Below are 17,599 nucleotides of genomic sequence, written 5' to 3' on the forward strand. Positions count from 1 at the left end.
AATGTGGCGGCGGCTGACGAGAAACGAAATTGAATAGAGCACCTCTTTGTAACCTTTCCTTTTCGTTTTCGATTTGATGCACCAGACCGGAAATAACGTTTCGACATTTTCACCACAAAAGAAGCAACAAGGCGCTTCTAACACTGTGCAGCAAGTAGATCTCCACAGTCGTGACTACCTAGGATGAGTCGACGTAGAGCCAATGCATTCTTTTATGTTTGAAATTTAATTTAAGTGTCGTAATATTTGTTATTTTTATACACTGGCTGCTATATGTCTGATAGAATATACATTGGCTGTTAGATGTCTGATAGAATGGACATTGGCTGTTAGATGTCTGATAGAATGGACATTGGCTTTTAGATGTCTGATAGGATGGACATTGGCTTTTAGATGTCTGATAGGATGGACATTGGCTGCATTATGTCTGATAGAATGGACATTGGCTGCTTTATGTCTGATAGAATGGATATTGGCTGTTAGATGTCTGATAGAATGGACATTGGCTGTTAGATGTCTGATATAATGGACATTGGCTGCTTTATGTCTGATAGAAGGGGTATTGGCTGTTAGATGTCTGATAGAATGGACATTGGCTGCTATATGTCTGATAGAATGGATATTGGCTGTTAGATATCTGATAGAATGGACATTGGCTGTTAGATGTCCGATGCAATGGACATTGGCTGTTAGATGTCTGATAGAATGGACATTGGCTGTTAGATGTCTGATAGAATGGACATTGGCTGTTAGATGTCTGATAGAGTGGACATTGGCTGTTAGATGTCTGATAGAATGGACACTGGCTGTTAGATGTCCGATGGAATGGACATTGGCTGCTATATGTCTGATAGAATGGACATTGGCTGTTAGATGTCTGATAGAGTGGACATTGGCTGTTAGATGTCTGATAGAATGGACATTGGCTGCTATATGTCTGATAGAATAGACATTGGCTGTTAGATGTCTGATAGAGTGGACATTGGCTGCTATACGTCTGATAGAATGGACATTGGCTGCTATATGTCTGATAGAATGGACATTGGCTGTTAGATGTCTGATGCAATGGACATTGGCTGTTAGATGTCTGATAGAATGGACATTGGCTGTTAGATGTCTGATAGAATGGACATTGGCTGTTAGATGTCTGATAGAGTGGACATTGGCTGTTAGATGTCTGATAGAGTGGACATTGGCTGCTATATGTCTGATAGAATGGACATTGGCTGTTAGATGTCTGATAGAATGGACATTGGCTGCTATATGTCTGATAGAATGGACATTGGCTGCTATATGTCTGATAGAATGGACATTGGCTGTTAGATGTCTGATAGAATGGACATTGGCTGTTAGATGTCTGATAGAATGGACATTGGCTGCTATATGTCTGATAGTGGCATTCCTGACCTAGGCGTATTTAAAAAAAAAAGTTGTTGATTGTCAACTATCTTTTACTGGCTTCACTGTGTACTGTAGCCGTGACAGTAGGACTATGCACTGTAGCCGTACACTGTTGGACTATGACTGTTGGACTGTGTACTGTAACTGTGACTATAGGACTGTGAGACTCTCATCATCGCTGACTATGTAGATTAATATAAATCTATCACAAAAATGTGAAGAGATTGCATTATACTTGTCCGATATTGTTTTGTTTATCAATTATAAATTAATTTTGGAACCACTGGTTGGAACAGCTGTTTATTTCTTTCTTATCTCATTTTTAGTACGTTCTTATAAAATTTCTAAATCTGTTAGTTCATATTTATTTAGCATCACACAAGCAGTTGCAACATTAGTTGACTAGCTCTTTCAGGCGAGAATATAGGGGACATAACAATAAATAAATTAGTAAGAAAAACAACAACAGTTAATACTATTGTAATAAATTAAGTTATTTTAAATTAAGTTTTTTTTAACTACAATATAAGCATCAACTCGGCCTTTTACTTCTTTTAACATGTATACTCTATTATGAATGCGACGATCTTAAAAATAAATATGCACAATATGATCAGAGGTGTTTGACATCTAATAGGTCTATTCGACTAATCATCAAAAACTTTAAAATTATAACCATACAATATAGACAGGATAGGTTATAGATTTATACACAGGCCTACATTGTTAAAATTTAAACCCAAACCATAAGTAAAAAAAAAAAAGCGAATGACCTGGACATGTCAGGTTCATAAAAATGCGAAACAAAATGTTGAAACTTCGATGGATCAGGATGTTTATAAAAATATTCACGATTAAGGAGAATGACGGACAATGACGGACAAGAAACACAAGTACAAGATAGAGAAAACTCATTTATTGGAAACGTTTAAAACTGTAGGGAGATACTACTTAGTTTTGCCCAGTCAAGACTCACAAAGGAAACAGAGAACTCTGAAAGTCGGCTGCTTAAATTTTAATTTCTAGTAACATCACTCCCCTAACATTTGATCAAAACAATGGCGCCTAAGACATTGACAGAGATAAGCTCCTTTTCAAAATGTGTTTCATCCGGTCGATCTGACGTCATGTGTATGCTTTATTGTTTAGACATCAGTCGTCCTTGTCCAAAAATAACTTTGCCTTTAGTGATCGCTCTAAAACCTGTCTTCTTCCTTGACTTGTTTTTTTTTAAATTAATTAGACGTCGTATTTTGAGCACGTGACTTTTTAATTTCTCTTGATGCCGAGACGTTTAGAATTATAATCTCATGCCATGAGATGTCACTAGATGTCATTTGACAGGGTATCAAGCAAACACTTTCATGTATATATCTCACACCTGTTTACAGAGATATACACCTGCACATACAGCTTGATATATAGCTTCAATATAACTAAACATACACCTCTATATAGAGCTTCAATACATCTTCATAAATCTCTAGATATATAGCTTTTATACACCTGCACATACAGCTAGATGTATAGCTTCAATACACTTGCACATACAGCTGGATATATAGCTTTAATACACCTGCACATACAACTGGATATATAGCTTCAATACACCTGCACATACAACTGGATATATAGCTTCAATACACCTGCACATACAGCTAGATATATAGCTTCAATACACCTGCATATACAGCTAGATATATAGCTTTAATACACCTGCACGTACAACTGGATATATAGCTTCAATACACCTGCACATACAACTGGATATATAGCTTCAATACACTTGCACATAGAACTGGATATATAGCTTCAATACACCTGCACATACAACTGGATATATAGCTTCAATACACCTGCATATACAGCTAGATATATAGCTTTAATACACCTGCACATACAACTGGATATATAGCTTCAATACACCTGCACATACAACTGGATATATAGCTTCAATACACCTGCACATACAGCTAGATATATAGCTTCAATACACCTGCATATACAGCTAGATATATAGCTTTAATACACCTGCAGACACAGCTGGATATATAGCTTCAATACACTTGCACATAGAACTGGATATATAGCTTCAATACACCTGCACATACAACTGGATATATAGCTTCAATACACCTGCATATACAGCTAGATATATAGCTTTAATACACCTGCACATACAACTGGATATATAGCTTCAATACACCTGCACATACAACTGGATATATAGCTTCAATACACCTGCACATACAGCTAGATATATAGCTTCAATACACCTGCATATACAGCTAGATATATAGCTTTAATACACCTGCACACACAGCTGGATATATAGCTTCAATACACCTGCACATACAACTGGATATATAGCTTCAATACACCTGCATATACAACTGGATATATAGCTTCAATACACCTGCACATACAACTGGATATATAGCTTCAATACACTTGCACATACAACTGGATATATAGCTTCAATACACCTGCACATACAACTGGATATATAGCTTCAATACACCTGCACATACAACTGGATATATAGCTTCAATACACCTGCACATACAGCTAGATATATAGCTTCAATACACCTGCATATACAGCTAGATATATAGCTTCAATACACCTGCATATACAGCTAGATATATAGCTTCAATACACCTGCATATACAGCTAGATATATAGCTTCAATACACCTGCATATACAGCTAGATATATATAGCTGCTAAATATCAGCAGCACATATAACTTCAACACACCTGCTCATAGAGCTGAAACACACCTATTTTCAGATTTTTCCACATTCGTTATTATTTAAATAATCTCAATAGAAATGATAGCTAAAATATATTTAGCTCAAAAAGATACCTTTATTTTTAAATATTAAAACTCCAACTAAGGTAAATATTTCCTTAAATATGGGCCCAAGTGACCGTTTTTTAAAAACGACCTAAATTACTTTTCCTTAAATAAAGACCTAAGTGACCTTTCCTTAAATAAAGACCTAAGTGGCCTTTCCTTAAATACCTAAGCTACCTTTCCTTATATAAGTATCTAGGTGACCTTTCCTTAAAAAGAACCTAAGTAACCTTTCCTTAAATAAGGACACATGTTTAAAGTACAGGACATATGAACTTTAAAAAAAAAACACAAAAAAAAAAACAAAAAACAACTACCCCACTTGGAAAACAAACCCAACATTGATATTTCTTTCCTCAAGATCATCTTTTTTGTTTACACTTCAATTTAATCCTTAACCATTTAGCTGCTGGCGTGCTAATGGAATGGTCGCGGTAATGTTTTCCTTATTTCAAGCAATTTCTTCCGTTCATTGTTGTCCAACTTTTCAGAGTGGCCGCCCTTTGTATTTTGGATGCTTGTTATATTTTTCTCTTTTTAATTGCGCGTTCTCTTCCACTGGGATGACGTCTGTTCCATTAGAGTTAGTTTTCCTTGTCATCATCTCCTGAAGAGCTCTATTATCGCTGTTCCTTTTGTTCCTTGTCAAAAATGTCTTCCTATTCTTAAAAATAGCCAACACCCCCACAAAACGAATGTGATTTTAACCCCATTTCTGAAGCAATCAGTGCACCATACGATGTCACTTGTTATTTGGACATCTCAGCAATAGCAAATAACTAAACTATAGCTTTTTAGCGGCCCCGAAAAGGGAATAGACGCTCTTAGTTTTGTGTGGTCTATCTGTCCATCCGTCCGTCCGTCCGTTTAGATCTCGTAAATTAAAAAAAAATATTTGTGCAAAGTTTCAGCTTGATCCGAGAATGAGTGTGGGAGAAATAACGTGTGCAAACGTTTTTACCAGACAGACAGACAGAGTGAGTTGGTATAAGCTTTGTAAAAGTGAAGAAAACAGGACAATTTTCTAATTCAATGGAATGCCATCATTTAAAGCCCAGATAACCTGTATGAGAATTTTTTAACACCGAGTTAGGAAGTTTGTCCTCTATTAATTCTCCCTTACCCCCTGGGGCAGGACAAAAAATGTGCACCCAGCGAACTCCAAGATGCCCCCAATGCACCGAGAAATTAGAAAAATAAGTTGTACTTCTAACCAGAGAAGGTCAACGTCCACTCGCTCAAGGCCATACACACACATGTCGTACAGAGTTCATACACACATACATAGGCAAACTGAGGGAGTCTTCTCGTGGCTTTAAGTTTAATGACACATCTGTTGGATACAACAGGAGAGTCTGGCCTTAATTAACACCGTCAGCGATTTGGTGAATAGAGAAAATGTGTGCAAATAGAGAATAGGTGTGTGAAGAAAAAATATGTGTGTGAATATAGATAATATGTGTGAATAGAGAATATGTGTATAAATAGAGAAGATGTGTGTAAATAGAGAAGATGTGTGTAAATAGAGAAGATGTGTGTGAATAGAGAAAATGTGTGTAAATAGAGAAATGTGTAAGAATAGAGATAATGTGTGTGAACAGAGAGAATGCGTATGCGGTTGTGACTGCTGGAGAAGAATATTGACATATATGTGCATATGTGTGTCGGTAAAGAAGTAAAGATGCAATGGAGGCTGGGGGATTACGACACATAGCATTCATTGTGGATTTCCGAGGGTCATCTTAGTCCAGTGATGGGCAAACGTTTTCAGGAGCGGGCGAAAATTTAAAAGAAACATTTAGTCTAGCCATAGTCCAAAAAAAAATATAAAGAAATTTAGAATTATGATCTGGAGAACATGGCATGTAATGACTTGTTTCTTCATATCTTTCGTTAAGTTTGGACTGTAAAAGTGTAAATTCGTTTTTTAAATTACAAAACGTATATCAACACACTCTGTTTGTCTGTCTGTCTGTCCGTTCTGTCTGTCTGTCTGGTACACGTTATTTCTTCACACCGCATCCTTGGATCTAGTTGAAAATGTGCACACAATCATTTATTGTTTCTAAGTAAGTTTGAATCAATATAGAAATTAACCAATTAATTAATTAATTAGTGCTAAGTAATTAATTTGGTTTGATATTGATTAAGAGAAAAGAATGTAACAGCACTGATGGATATGGCTATACGTGTATGGTTCTTCCCCTTTTTTTTTAAAAAAGAATTTTATAAAATATAGTCGATCGACGGCGTAGTATAGGCCGTTATTTTGCAGGGCCGGCCTTAGACCACTGCTACCTAAGCGACCTCAAAGGGAACCCGAACTTTCATAAGACCCGTACTAATTCTAGGTGTAAATTAATAAATTAAACCATTTATGACTTATAACAGATTTCACGCAGCATGCTGATTTACCAGGAGCTCCTAGAAGTCTCCTGAAATTGCAAGATATGCGAAAAGGTCCTGGAAAGTCCTGAGGTCATGTTTGGTCAACAATTCTCGTAGATTGAAACATTTGGTTACTCTTGCTACTGAGCGTAATCTATGTAGGAAATGGACTTTTTATGATATACTGTATCACTTCGCTACACGCAAGGCTTGTAAAGTAATTCTGTATGTAGTAAAGAATGAATAAAATGCTTAAACGAATTTATTTTCTAAAACAAAGTTTTAAATTTCACTTATTATCCGTATCCCTACTCAAACTGGGCCCCGCGAAATCCGTTTCGCATAGGACCCCACAATGGTTAATCCGGCCCTGCTATTTATTGACGGGTGAAGACACAGAGTAGATTACTTGTCCCCCCCCCCCCCCCCCACCTCTTTTTTTCGTCTGTAAGGTTACGTGAGGTAGAAATGGATAAGGGGGTGATCTTTCCATGACTTCTAGGTCACAATGGTTAAGTCCGGCCCTGCAATTTAGTGACGGATGATGACTATTTGTTCTCTCCCCCCCCCCCCCCCCCTCTGTGACTCTGGTCCGACTCGTGGAAATGAAGGAGTGATCTTTCCTTTACTCCTTGGTGCCGGGCTGTTGGGCCATGAGGGGAATTATATAGATATGGATGGATGGATGATTTTTCTTGTTTTGTTCTGAAGCCGGAGTTCTGTGTTGTGATATTGCGCTATTTTCTAAGGAGGTATTTGTGATAACTTGGTCGAGGTCAAGGAGTCAATTTTCCAAGCATCATTTCGTAGGTACATCACATGCAGCCTTTGCATTGAAAGTAGCGACACACATTTTACCTGATATTTTGTTTTACAGCAATAAATATAAAACTGAAAAAAAACAACAACAGATTCTTGGTTAGTGCAAAAAATTATTCTACACATTTCTAGAGTTTCCCGAAAACCTACAAATCGAAGGTCATCGGGTCGATTTCTTTTTTGAGAAATGAAACAAACTGAAATTAGTTGAGGTGAACTTAATAAAGTCAGAGATGGAGGTGATAACTTATCTATCCTGAATATTCTTTAATTTAATTTTTTCTTTTTTCTTTTTGATAGAAAACAGACAGATATTCAATTTTCTTCATTACAGTGGAAAATAGGTTAAGGTCATTACATCAACACTAAAATAAGCTATATGAAACTGAATTAGTCCCATTGATACAAGGCAGTGGCGGTTAACGTTTCCTTACCACATTAAATAAAAGGAAATAAAAAGTCATTAAGCGTGACGTTACTGACCTTCTGCGGGTTCATTGTGTACTGGTCGGAAACTTTGAGGGGTCAGGTAGCACAAATTCACACACCGTAAGTGGCCCGCCTGCCCTAGTTTATGCAACACTGATATAAAGCGTTGAGTTGAATTAACAAGTACAAAAAAAAACAACAACTTTATTTGACTAAAATTCTATAATACACAAAACAAACATTGAAAGACAATTAAAGAAATCACTTCTCTGCCTATGGTCTTGTCTGGGGCATAATTCACTAACCTGCTTCTTAAATCCTCATCACCTGGGTACTAACTGAGTTGAGCTAATTTAGGATAAGGAGTGTTATCGGTTGGTGGTTGGGAACTTGGGATAGTCAGGTAAACACATCGTACAGTCTCGGGTATCAATCACAACACCCAGGTTCAAACAATCCACACCGCAATAAATGGTTCCTCAGCTACGAATAGCAGTATATCTAGGGGGGAGTAACCTGAATTTATTTAAAAAATTACCTTCGAAGTCCTGTTCTTGTTCAATCTAAATAACGCAGCTACATCGATCGATGTAAAGGTTTGGGGGCTTAATACCAGGCTTGACCCGTACATTTTTTTAGTTATAATTTATTTTGTTAAATTATATAATATTTTTTACAAAGTTAAGTTGTATAATGGAGATATTGTCTTTAAAAAATGTATTTAAAACATGTCTTTATTGTTTTTTAAATAAATAAACATTTGCATGTCTTTTCCGAAAGGAAGAAATTGTCTCGTCAGTTTAAAAACAGAATTGATTGGGCTATCACTGTGTATATTCTTCCATGTGCGTTGGCAGATTTAAATGGTTTCTTGACCCTTTTATTTCAGCCATTATGCTCGCAAAGGTTCTCAAAATTAACACGCCTGCTTAGTAAAGTGAGTCAAACACAAATTCGCAATTGGAACGTTGAAATTCTGTGAAGGGACCAACGTTCATCCATTTGAGATCTACTGTGAATCTTGGATGTCATTTGAGATCTACTGTGAATCTTGGATGTCATTTGAGATATACTGTGAATCTTGGATGTCATTTGAGATCTACTGTGAATCTTGGATGTCATTTGAGATCTACTGTGAATCTTGGATGTCAATTGAGATCTACTGTGAATCCTGGATGTCATTTGAGATTTACTGTGAATCTTGGATGTCATTTGAGATCTACTGTGAATCTTGGATGTCATTTGAGATCTACTGTGAATCCTGGATGTCATTTGAGATCTACTGTGAATCTTGGATGTCATTTGAGATCTACTGTGAATCTTGGATGTCATTGAAGGCTTCAGCGATGTACTTTTTCTAGGAGAGATACACATAGACAGAGTGAGAGTGTGGGAGATTCAAAAAGAGAGAAAGAGAGACACATAGACAGTGTGAGAGATTGAAAGAAAGAGAAAGAGAGGGGAGAGAAAGAGAGATTAAGATTGAATATGAAAAAGTTGGAAAAAAGAAGGGAGGTGAAAGAGAAAGGGAAAAAGTAACGAGAGAGAGAGAGAGAGAGAGAGAGAGAGAGAGACAGACAGAAAGGTATTTGATTTGATCCAGACATTGAACATAAAACAGAGATTGACAACTTGTTGATTAAATCCAGACTAAGAAAGTTGAGCCAATCCAGCGCAATGAGCTAGCTAGATTGATTGCTTGATAGAGTGTTCTTTAGACGGATAGATAACTTGCATGCATGGCCTTTCATGCCAAGATGTAATTGAATTTAGGATGACATAATTGCATTTGATCACCTGACATTTCCAAGATGTCTTTTCGGCTCAATCATTTCACGCATCATTTATCCCCAGTTTTGGTCCAATGAGTAAAAAGCTTTTTGTCCAGTATGTCCTTCACCTTATGTTAGTTCCGCTTAACCGAATTCTAAACAAAAAAGAGTTTCTCTAAGTAATAACCGAAGTTTGGGCCAAATATTAGACCCGTAAAGTCAAGATAGCATTGTAGGACTATTTATAGATAGCTAATACATTAAAAGTCAAATTTAGGAAGACTAAAGCTCTACTTTAGCATGAACATACGAAAATAAGAATAGAAATAGAAACAGAAATAGAAATAGAAGACAAATGCCACGTCGTAAAAGCAAATAAACAATCTCTAATTGAAACTAAAGCCTCCACCACCACCCATCCCTTAGTCTGTTGAATCGTTGGGGCCACACACGTGATCTGCTGACCGTCTTTCTCCCCATTCCACTGAGACCAATCTATAACAATTGGTCTCGATTCCACTCAGTTCCTTAAGATAGTGTCTGTGTATGTGTTTGTATTGTGCTTTGTATGTGTTTTTGTATGTGACATTTTCCCTTCTACAAGAATAAACAGTTATTATTTAAAGTAGAACATTTACTCACCTACCTACCTGATGTTTTATATGTTTTAGTGACCAACTAGCCATTTAGACAGAGAAGACCTGTTTCGTGGCAACAAGCTATTGGTCACTATTGCACAACAGGTTGGGACGTTGGCAGCCGAGACCAATCGTGATAGCAGACCTCAACACTGACTCTGACTTCGCAACATGTGGGCAGCTTAGACCAATAGCTTGTTGCTATATCGTACAGACCTGTGATTCCTGTGACGTGGTAACGAGCCACTGGCCTCCACCGCCTACAGGTTATTCTGTTGCAGTTACAGTCATCTGTAACTAATGGTATATGTTATAAGTGTAGACTCGCATGTGTTTGTGTTCTTGGGATGACATCGTAACATTTCGTATGTGTATTTGTGTGTGTGAGTTAGTAAGTGTGTTTGAGTTAGCTCATAAAATCGCTCTACATTAAGGTGAAACATTTGATATTAAAATTGAATTGACATCATCCCTGTCGTTCTCACTATACTTAAATTAGACTTTTTTGTTTCCCTTTAGTCTGTGCTATATTTAGCCTTCTCTCTGATGATTTCAGATCCACACTAGTGTTGCTAACTCAAGGGAAGACAGGGGAAATAAAACCCAGAAAATTCATTTCATTTGAATTGAAAGAAAAATGAATGTAAAATTCTCGCCGGAAACTAAAATCGGGATTTTTTTTTTCCTTCGAAATTTAGAGATAGAAAAACAAGGATTAGGATTTAAATGGGACAATTTTTGTTTTCTGTGCAAAATCAAGTTTAGAGCAACATCTTTAGTCGCAAAATTTGATGTGTTCCAATATTAATAAGGAAACTATGGCAATAACACAAAGCCAGTAAACATAAGCAGGTAGTAAAAAAAGAGTAAAGTTTCACTTTCAAACCTTGTTATCTATGAGGCAGTTGATGTAAAGGAAATCTGTTTCTGTGGCCCACGGTTAACGAGTGTGTCTTGTGGCCAGCGTAGGACAACCCTTATTTTCCACAACTATTGTTAGGTACACATTAGAGTTGGCTGGACTCAGACATCCCAAACTTCATAGGGATTCGAATCCAAGACCCCTCGGTTTAGAAGACAAGCGCTTTAGCGCTCAGCCACCGCGCATCCTATGCATATAGGGTAAGAGTACAAATGTAATAAAGAAGTACAGTTTAATGAATGTATTTACTGAATTAGGAAAAGTGAACTTAGAATTAATACTTCTTTTAAACAACTCGCAACTAGAACGAAATACCCTTGCACTAGTACACACAAACATAATCAAGTAATCATTAAGATATTCACGTAATCATTTAAGAAAACAGTAATCACATTCCAGCAGCATTGTATAATATATAGGAATACTTTACAAGTCTTGTACTTAGGATGATAGTTTGATACACACATGAAGGCCTTATACACACACATACACAACACTATAGTTCTTAAAATCTCACATGCCTGTAAGTGTACCTTATGTTATGGAGTGTTAATTAAGTTAGTTTTATCTAGAAAAAGTGGGAGATAAACCTTGCAGTATTGAGAGATGTGACAGTGATTGTGCAGTTTCCCCCCTTTGGATAAGCTTTTTGTTTTTCAATTACTAGTTTTCAAATATGCTTGTTGGTAAGTTAAATTTTGTTCTTTTTTCATCTTGGTAATTGTCCTAAGAGTTAAGTTTTAAGACTCTTGGAACTCTAGGCCTACAAAGCCTGTCCATAGAGGTGAGTCTAAGACTTTTGGAACATTAGGCCTACAAAGCCTGTCCATAGAGGTGAGTCTAAGACTTTTGGAACATTAGGCCTACAAAGCCTGTCCATAGAGGTGAGTCTAAGACTTTTGGAACATTAGGCCTACAAAGCCTGTCCATAGAGGTGAGTCTAAGACTTTTGGAACATTAGGCCTACAAAGCCTGTCCATAGAGGTGAGTCTAAGACTTTTGGAACATTAGGCCTACAAAGCCTGTCCATAGAGGTGAGTCTAAGACTTTTGGAACATTAGGCCTACAAAGCCTGTCCATAGAGGTGAGTCTAAGACTTTTGGAACATTAGGCCTACAAAGCCTGTCCATAGAGGTGAGTCTAAGACTTTTGGAACATTAGGCCTACAAAGCCTGTCCATAGAGGTGAGTCTAAGACTTTTGGAACATTAGGCCTACAAAGCCTGTCCATAGAGGTGAGTCTAAGACTTTTGGAACATTAGGCCTACAAAGCCTGTCCATAGAGGTGAGTCTAAGACTTTTGGAACATTAGGCCTAAAAAGCCTGTCCATAGAGGTGAGTCTAAGACTTTTGGAACATTAGGCCTACAAAGCCTGTCCATAGAGGTGAGTCTAAGACTTTTGGAACATTAGGCCTACAAAGCCTGTCCATAGAGGTGAGTCTAAGACTTTTGGAACATTAGGCCTACAAAGCCTGTCCATAGAGGTGAGTCTAAGACTTTTGGAACATTAGGCCTACAAAGCCTGTCCATAGAGGTGAGTCTAAGACTTTTGGAACATTAGGCCTACAAAGCCTGTCCATAGAGGTGAGTCTAAGACTCTTGGAACATTAGGCCTACGGAGCCTGTCCTAAGAGGTGCGTCTAAGACTTTTGGAACATTAGGCCTACAAAGCCTGTCCATAGAGGTGAGTCTAAGACTTTTGGAACATTAGGCCTACAAAGCCTGTCCATAGAGGTGAGTCTAAGACTCTTGGAACATTAGGCCTACGGAGCCTGTCCTAAGAAGTGCGTCTAAGACTCTTGGAACATTAGGCCTACGGAGCCTGTCCTAAGAGGTGCGTCTAAGACTCTTGGAACATTAGGCCTACGGAGCCTGTCCTAAGAGGTGCGTCTAAGACTCTTGGAACATTAGGCCTACGGAGCCTAATCTAAGAGGTGCGTCTAAGACTCTTGGAACATAATACCTACGGAGCCTGTCATAAGATGTGCGTCTAAGACTCTTGGAACATTAGGCCTACAGATCCTGTCCTAAAAGGTGCGTCTAAGACTCTTGGAACATTAGGCCTACGGAGCCTGTCCTAAAAGGTGCGTCTAAGACTCTTGGAACATTAGGCCAATGGAGCCTGTCCTAAGAGGTGCGTCTAAGACTCTTGGAATATTAGGCATACGGAGCCTGTCCATAGAGGTGAGTCTAAGACTTATGGAACTCTAGGCCTACGGAGCCTGTCCATAGAGGTGAGTCTAAAAATATTGGAAAATTAGGCCTACGGAGCCTGTACTATGAGTTAAGTCTAAGTCTCTAGGAACTCTAGGCCTTCGGAGCCTGTCCATAGAGTTGAGTCTAAGACTCTTGGAACTCTGGGCCTACGGAGCCTGTCCATAGATTTGAGTCTAAGACTATTAGAACTCTAGGCCTACGGAGCCTGTCCATAGATTTGAGTCTAAGACTATTGGAACTCTAGGCCTACGGAGCCTGTCCATAGATTTGAGTCTAAGACTTTTGGAACTCTAGGCCTACGGAGCCTGTCCATAGATTTGAGTCTAAGACTATTAGAACTCTAGGCCTACGGAGCCTGTCCATAGATTTGAGTCTAAGACTATTGGAACTTTAGGCCTACGGAGCCTGTCCATAGATTTGAGTCTAAGACTCTTGGAACTCTAGGCCTACGGAGCCTGTCCATAGATTTGAGTCTAAGACTCTTGGAACTCTAGGCCTACGGAGCCTGTCCTAAGAGTTGAGTCTAAGACTATTGGAACTCTAGGCCTACGGAGCCTGTCCATAGATTTGAGTCTAAGACACTTGGAACTCTAGGCCTACGGAGACTGTCCATAGATTTGAGTCTAAGACTCTTGGAACTCTAGGCCTACGGAGCCTGTCCATTGAGGTGAGTCTACGACTATTGGAACTCTAGGCCTACGGAGCCTGTCCATAGATTTGAGTCTAAGACTCTTGGAACTCTAGGCCTACGGAGCCTGTCCATAGAGTTGAGTCTAAGACTCTTGGAACTCTGGGCCTACGGAGCCTGTCCATAGATTTGAGTCTAAGACTCTTGGAACTCTAGGCCCACGGAGCCTGTCCATAGATTTGAGTCTAAGACTATTTGAACTCTAGGCCTACGGAGCCTGTCCATAGATTTGAGTCTAAGACTATTGGAACTCTAGGCCTACGGAGCCTGTCCATAGATTTGAGTCTTAGACTATTGGAACTCTAGGCCTACGGAGCCTGTCCATAGATTTGAGTCTAAGACTATTGGAACTCTAGGCCTACGGAGCCTGTCCTAAGATCTGAGTCTAAGACTATTGGAACTCTAGGCCTACGGAGCCTGTCCTAAGAGTTGAGTCTAAGACTATTGGAACTCTAGGCCTACAAAGCCTGACCTAAGAGTTGAGTCTAAGACTATTGGAATTCTAGGCCTACCGAAGCTTGCCTCCATCTGCTATAAAATTGTTGAAGACCATTTCAAACTTGTGTCTCTACATTCAACTAGACTGAAGCAACTGAAGCTGAATGCTGTGTGTACTTTTAAATCAAAGTTAAATTCAGTTTTGTTGAAAAAGGTTTCTGTTCAAGTTGATTGCAAGTTTTACATACAAAATACAATACGCCTACATCATTTGAGTTGTACCAGCTGTTTGAAGATACAAACCAACGACCGAATATTCGAGATCACACACCAGGGAAAATGTTATCTCAACACTAAAGCGTCTATAATCTATATTTATAAAACAGGCTTTTAGATCAGGAAATAACCTGGATTCATTTTTTTAATGAACAAAAAAAAAAAAAAAAAAAAAAAACATTTCTTAAGTTTATGTTCTATTAAATCTGTTAATGTTTTGAAAGCATATAGAAAGACTCGACCAAATCGTCCATTCCAAGCCTAGTCTACTGAAATGCGTATCGATTAGGGTTAGCCCATAGGTCTTAAAAATAGGTCTTAATGGAAATATTTTAATTTTCCAAAAAATGACTCTGAAGAAAAGATATTTGTAAACACAGGTCTCTATTTAACCTAGAAACGTTGACACAGAAAATGAAGAGAATGCGATAAAGAGAACTGTGGAGGCGATATAAGGAAACCTCAAGAAAAACGTAAGAATATGGGGCAATACTTTAAGATTAATTTTGCAAATCATACAAAGTAGTTAGGCTACAAGCAGAACAGCTTAGAAATTTGATTTCAGCTTATAAAGAGCTCAGAAATGTGATTTTTTACTGAGCAACAAAAGCACTGTGAAGGTTTTTGTTTGAGATTTGTGTTGTCCGCTCTATCGGTTGGACTTTTTTTTTGTGTCTCTCAAAGTCACGAAACATCTGCAGTTTTGGAGTTGCCTCTATAATAACATACTGAAGAAACACACTGAAAAAACAAGTGTTTTGATTGTCAAAACAGGCCTTGACATTGACGTAGAATCCCGATTAGTGATAATGGTTCATAGAACGAAACGAGGTCTCAAAGGGTTAATGTATTGGTTTATGCAGTGCTTTTTTGTAAAAACAAAAATTAGCTGCCGGTACTCAGTGATGGATTGTCTAGCTTTTAACTACTAATAAATTAATAATAAACGTTAAAATAAAAGAAATTTCATATTTTTTTCCCCCACATTGTGTACTGTCACTAAAAAAGCACTTTGTTAATGTAACATGTTAGTACTCTACAGTACGTAACTACGTATACATGAAGACAGGCTTGTAGCTTGTGAGTAGTTAGCCTGGATTGGTGGTGTAGATGATGTTTCATTAAAAGCTTGAGCTGATCCTGGTTGGTTGGAGCTCAACCAGATTCAACAATTAACTTACACGCACAGGAAAAAACAAAATTGTAGAAAACAGTCTACCTACGACTGTCAATAGAGACAACGATCTGTGTCAAGTCTGATTAAAAATAGCCATCCTCTAGCCTGAGTGAATGAACTTAGAGTGGACAGCACATGTCGTCAACATGTCTTTATGAGATTATGTTTGAGGCCTTAAGGAGAGAATAGTTCTCAAAATGTTTTAAGGGTCTATTTGTCATCAAAATAGTGCCTTTATCATTAGCAGCAGGATGGCTGCCTGGTCGTGCGGTTTGAGCGCTGCACTGTCGTTCAGGTTTATCAATGGTCCCGGGTTCAAACCCTGCCCGCTCCTAAGATCCATCTGTAGCATCTTAATTCCATTGCTATGATACATTATCCAAGCAATGGAATTGAGATACGTTTATCTTCAGAAATTTAAAAACTTTTGCCCACAGAACTTAAATAACAACGTTTGTCTACAGAAATTTTATAACCGTGTGTGAATAACATAACTATTACAACTACTCATGCCTACAGAACTATTACAAATATCCGTGCCTACAGAACTATCACAACTACTCGTGCCTACAGAACTATTACAACTACTCGTGCCTACAGAACTATTACAACTACTCGTGCCTACAGAACTAACACAACTACTCGTGCCTACAGAACTAACACAACTACTCGTGCCTACAGAACTATAACAACTACTCGTGCCTACAGAACTATTACAACTACTCATGCCTACAGAACTATTACAACTACTCATGCCTACAGAACTATTACAACTACTCATACCTCATGCCTACAGAACTATTACAACTACTCGTGCCTACAGAGCTATTACAACTATCCGTGCCTAAAGAACTATCACAACTACTCGTGCCTACAGAAGTATTACAACTACTCGTGCCTACAGAACTATTACAACTACTCGTGCCTACAGAACTAACACAACTACTCGTGCCTACAGAACTATTACAACTACTCGTGCCTACAGAACTATAACAACTACTCGTGCCTACAGAACTATTACAACTACTCATGCCTACAGAACTATTACAACTATTCATGCCTACAGAACTATTACAACTACTCATACCTCATGCCTACAGAACTATTACAACTACTCATGCCTACAGAACTATTACAACTACTCATACCTCATGCCTACAGAACTATTACAACTATCATTGCCTACAGAACTATCACAACCACTCGTGCCTACAGAACTATTACAACTACTCGTGCCTACAGAACTATTACAACTACTCGTGCCTACAGAACTAACACAACTACTCGTGCCTACAGAACTAACACAACTACTCTTGCCTACAGAACTATCACAACTACTCGTGCCTACAGAACTATCACAACTACTCGTGCCTATAGAACTATTACAACTACTCATGCCTACAGAACTATTACAACTACTCATGCCTACAGAACTATTACAACTACTCGTGCCTACAGAACTATCACAACTACTCATACCTCATGCCTACAGAACTATTACAACTATCCGTGCCTACAGAACTATTACAACTACCCGTGCCTACAAAACTATTACAACTAACCGTGCCTACAGAA

General features: G+C 38.2%; 1 protein-coding gene across 1 annotated transcript; it reads right to left on the reverse strand.

Moving 5' to 3' along the window:
• Window positions 1-255: 255 nt before the first annotated feature.
• LOC129926680 (uncharacterized) lies at window positions 256-9,228 on the reverse strand. Its single transcript, XM_056032185.1, has 2 exons — window positions 8,845-9,228; window positions 256-1,407 (listed from the first exon to the last, which is right to left on the reverse strand). Exons 1-2 carry the CDS (start codon window positions 9,226-9,228, stop codon window positions 256-258), a joined length of 1,536 nt encoding a protein of 511 aa, XP_055888160.1.
• Window positions 9,229-17,599: the final 8,371 nt, after the last annotated feature.

The sequence above is a fragment of the Biomphalaria glabrata genome, chromosome 6, assembly GCF_947242115.1.
Source record: "Biomphalaria glabrata chromosome 6, xgBioGlab47.1, whole genome shotgun sequence".
Classification (NCBI taxonomy): domain Eukaryota; kingdom Metazoa; phylum Mollusca; class Gastropoda; family Planorbidae; genus Biomphalaria; species Biomphalaria glabrata.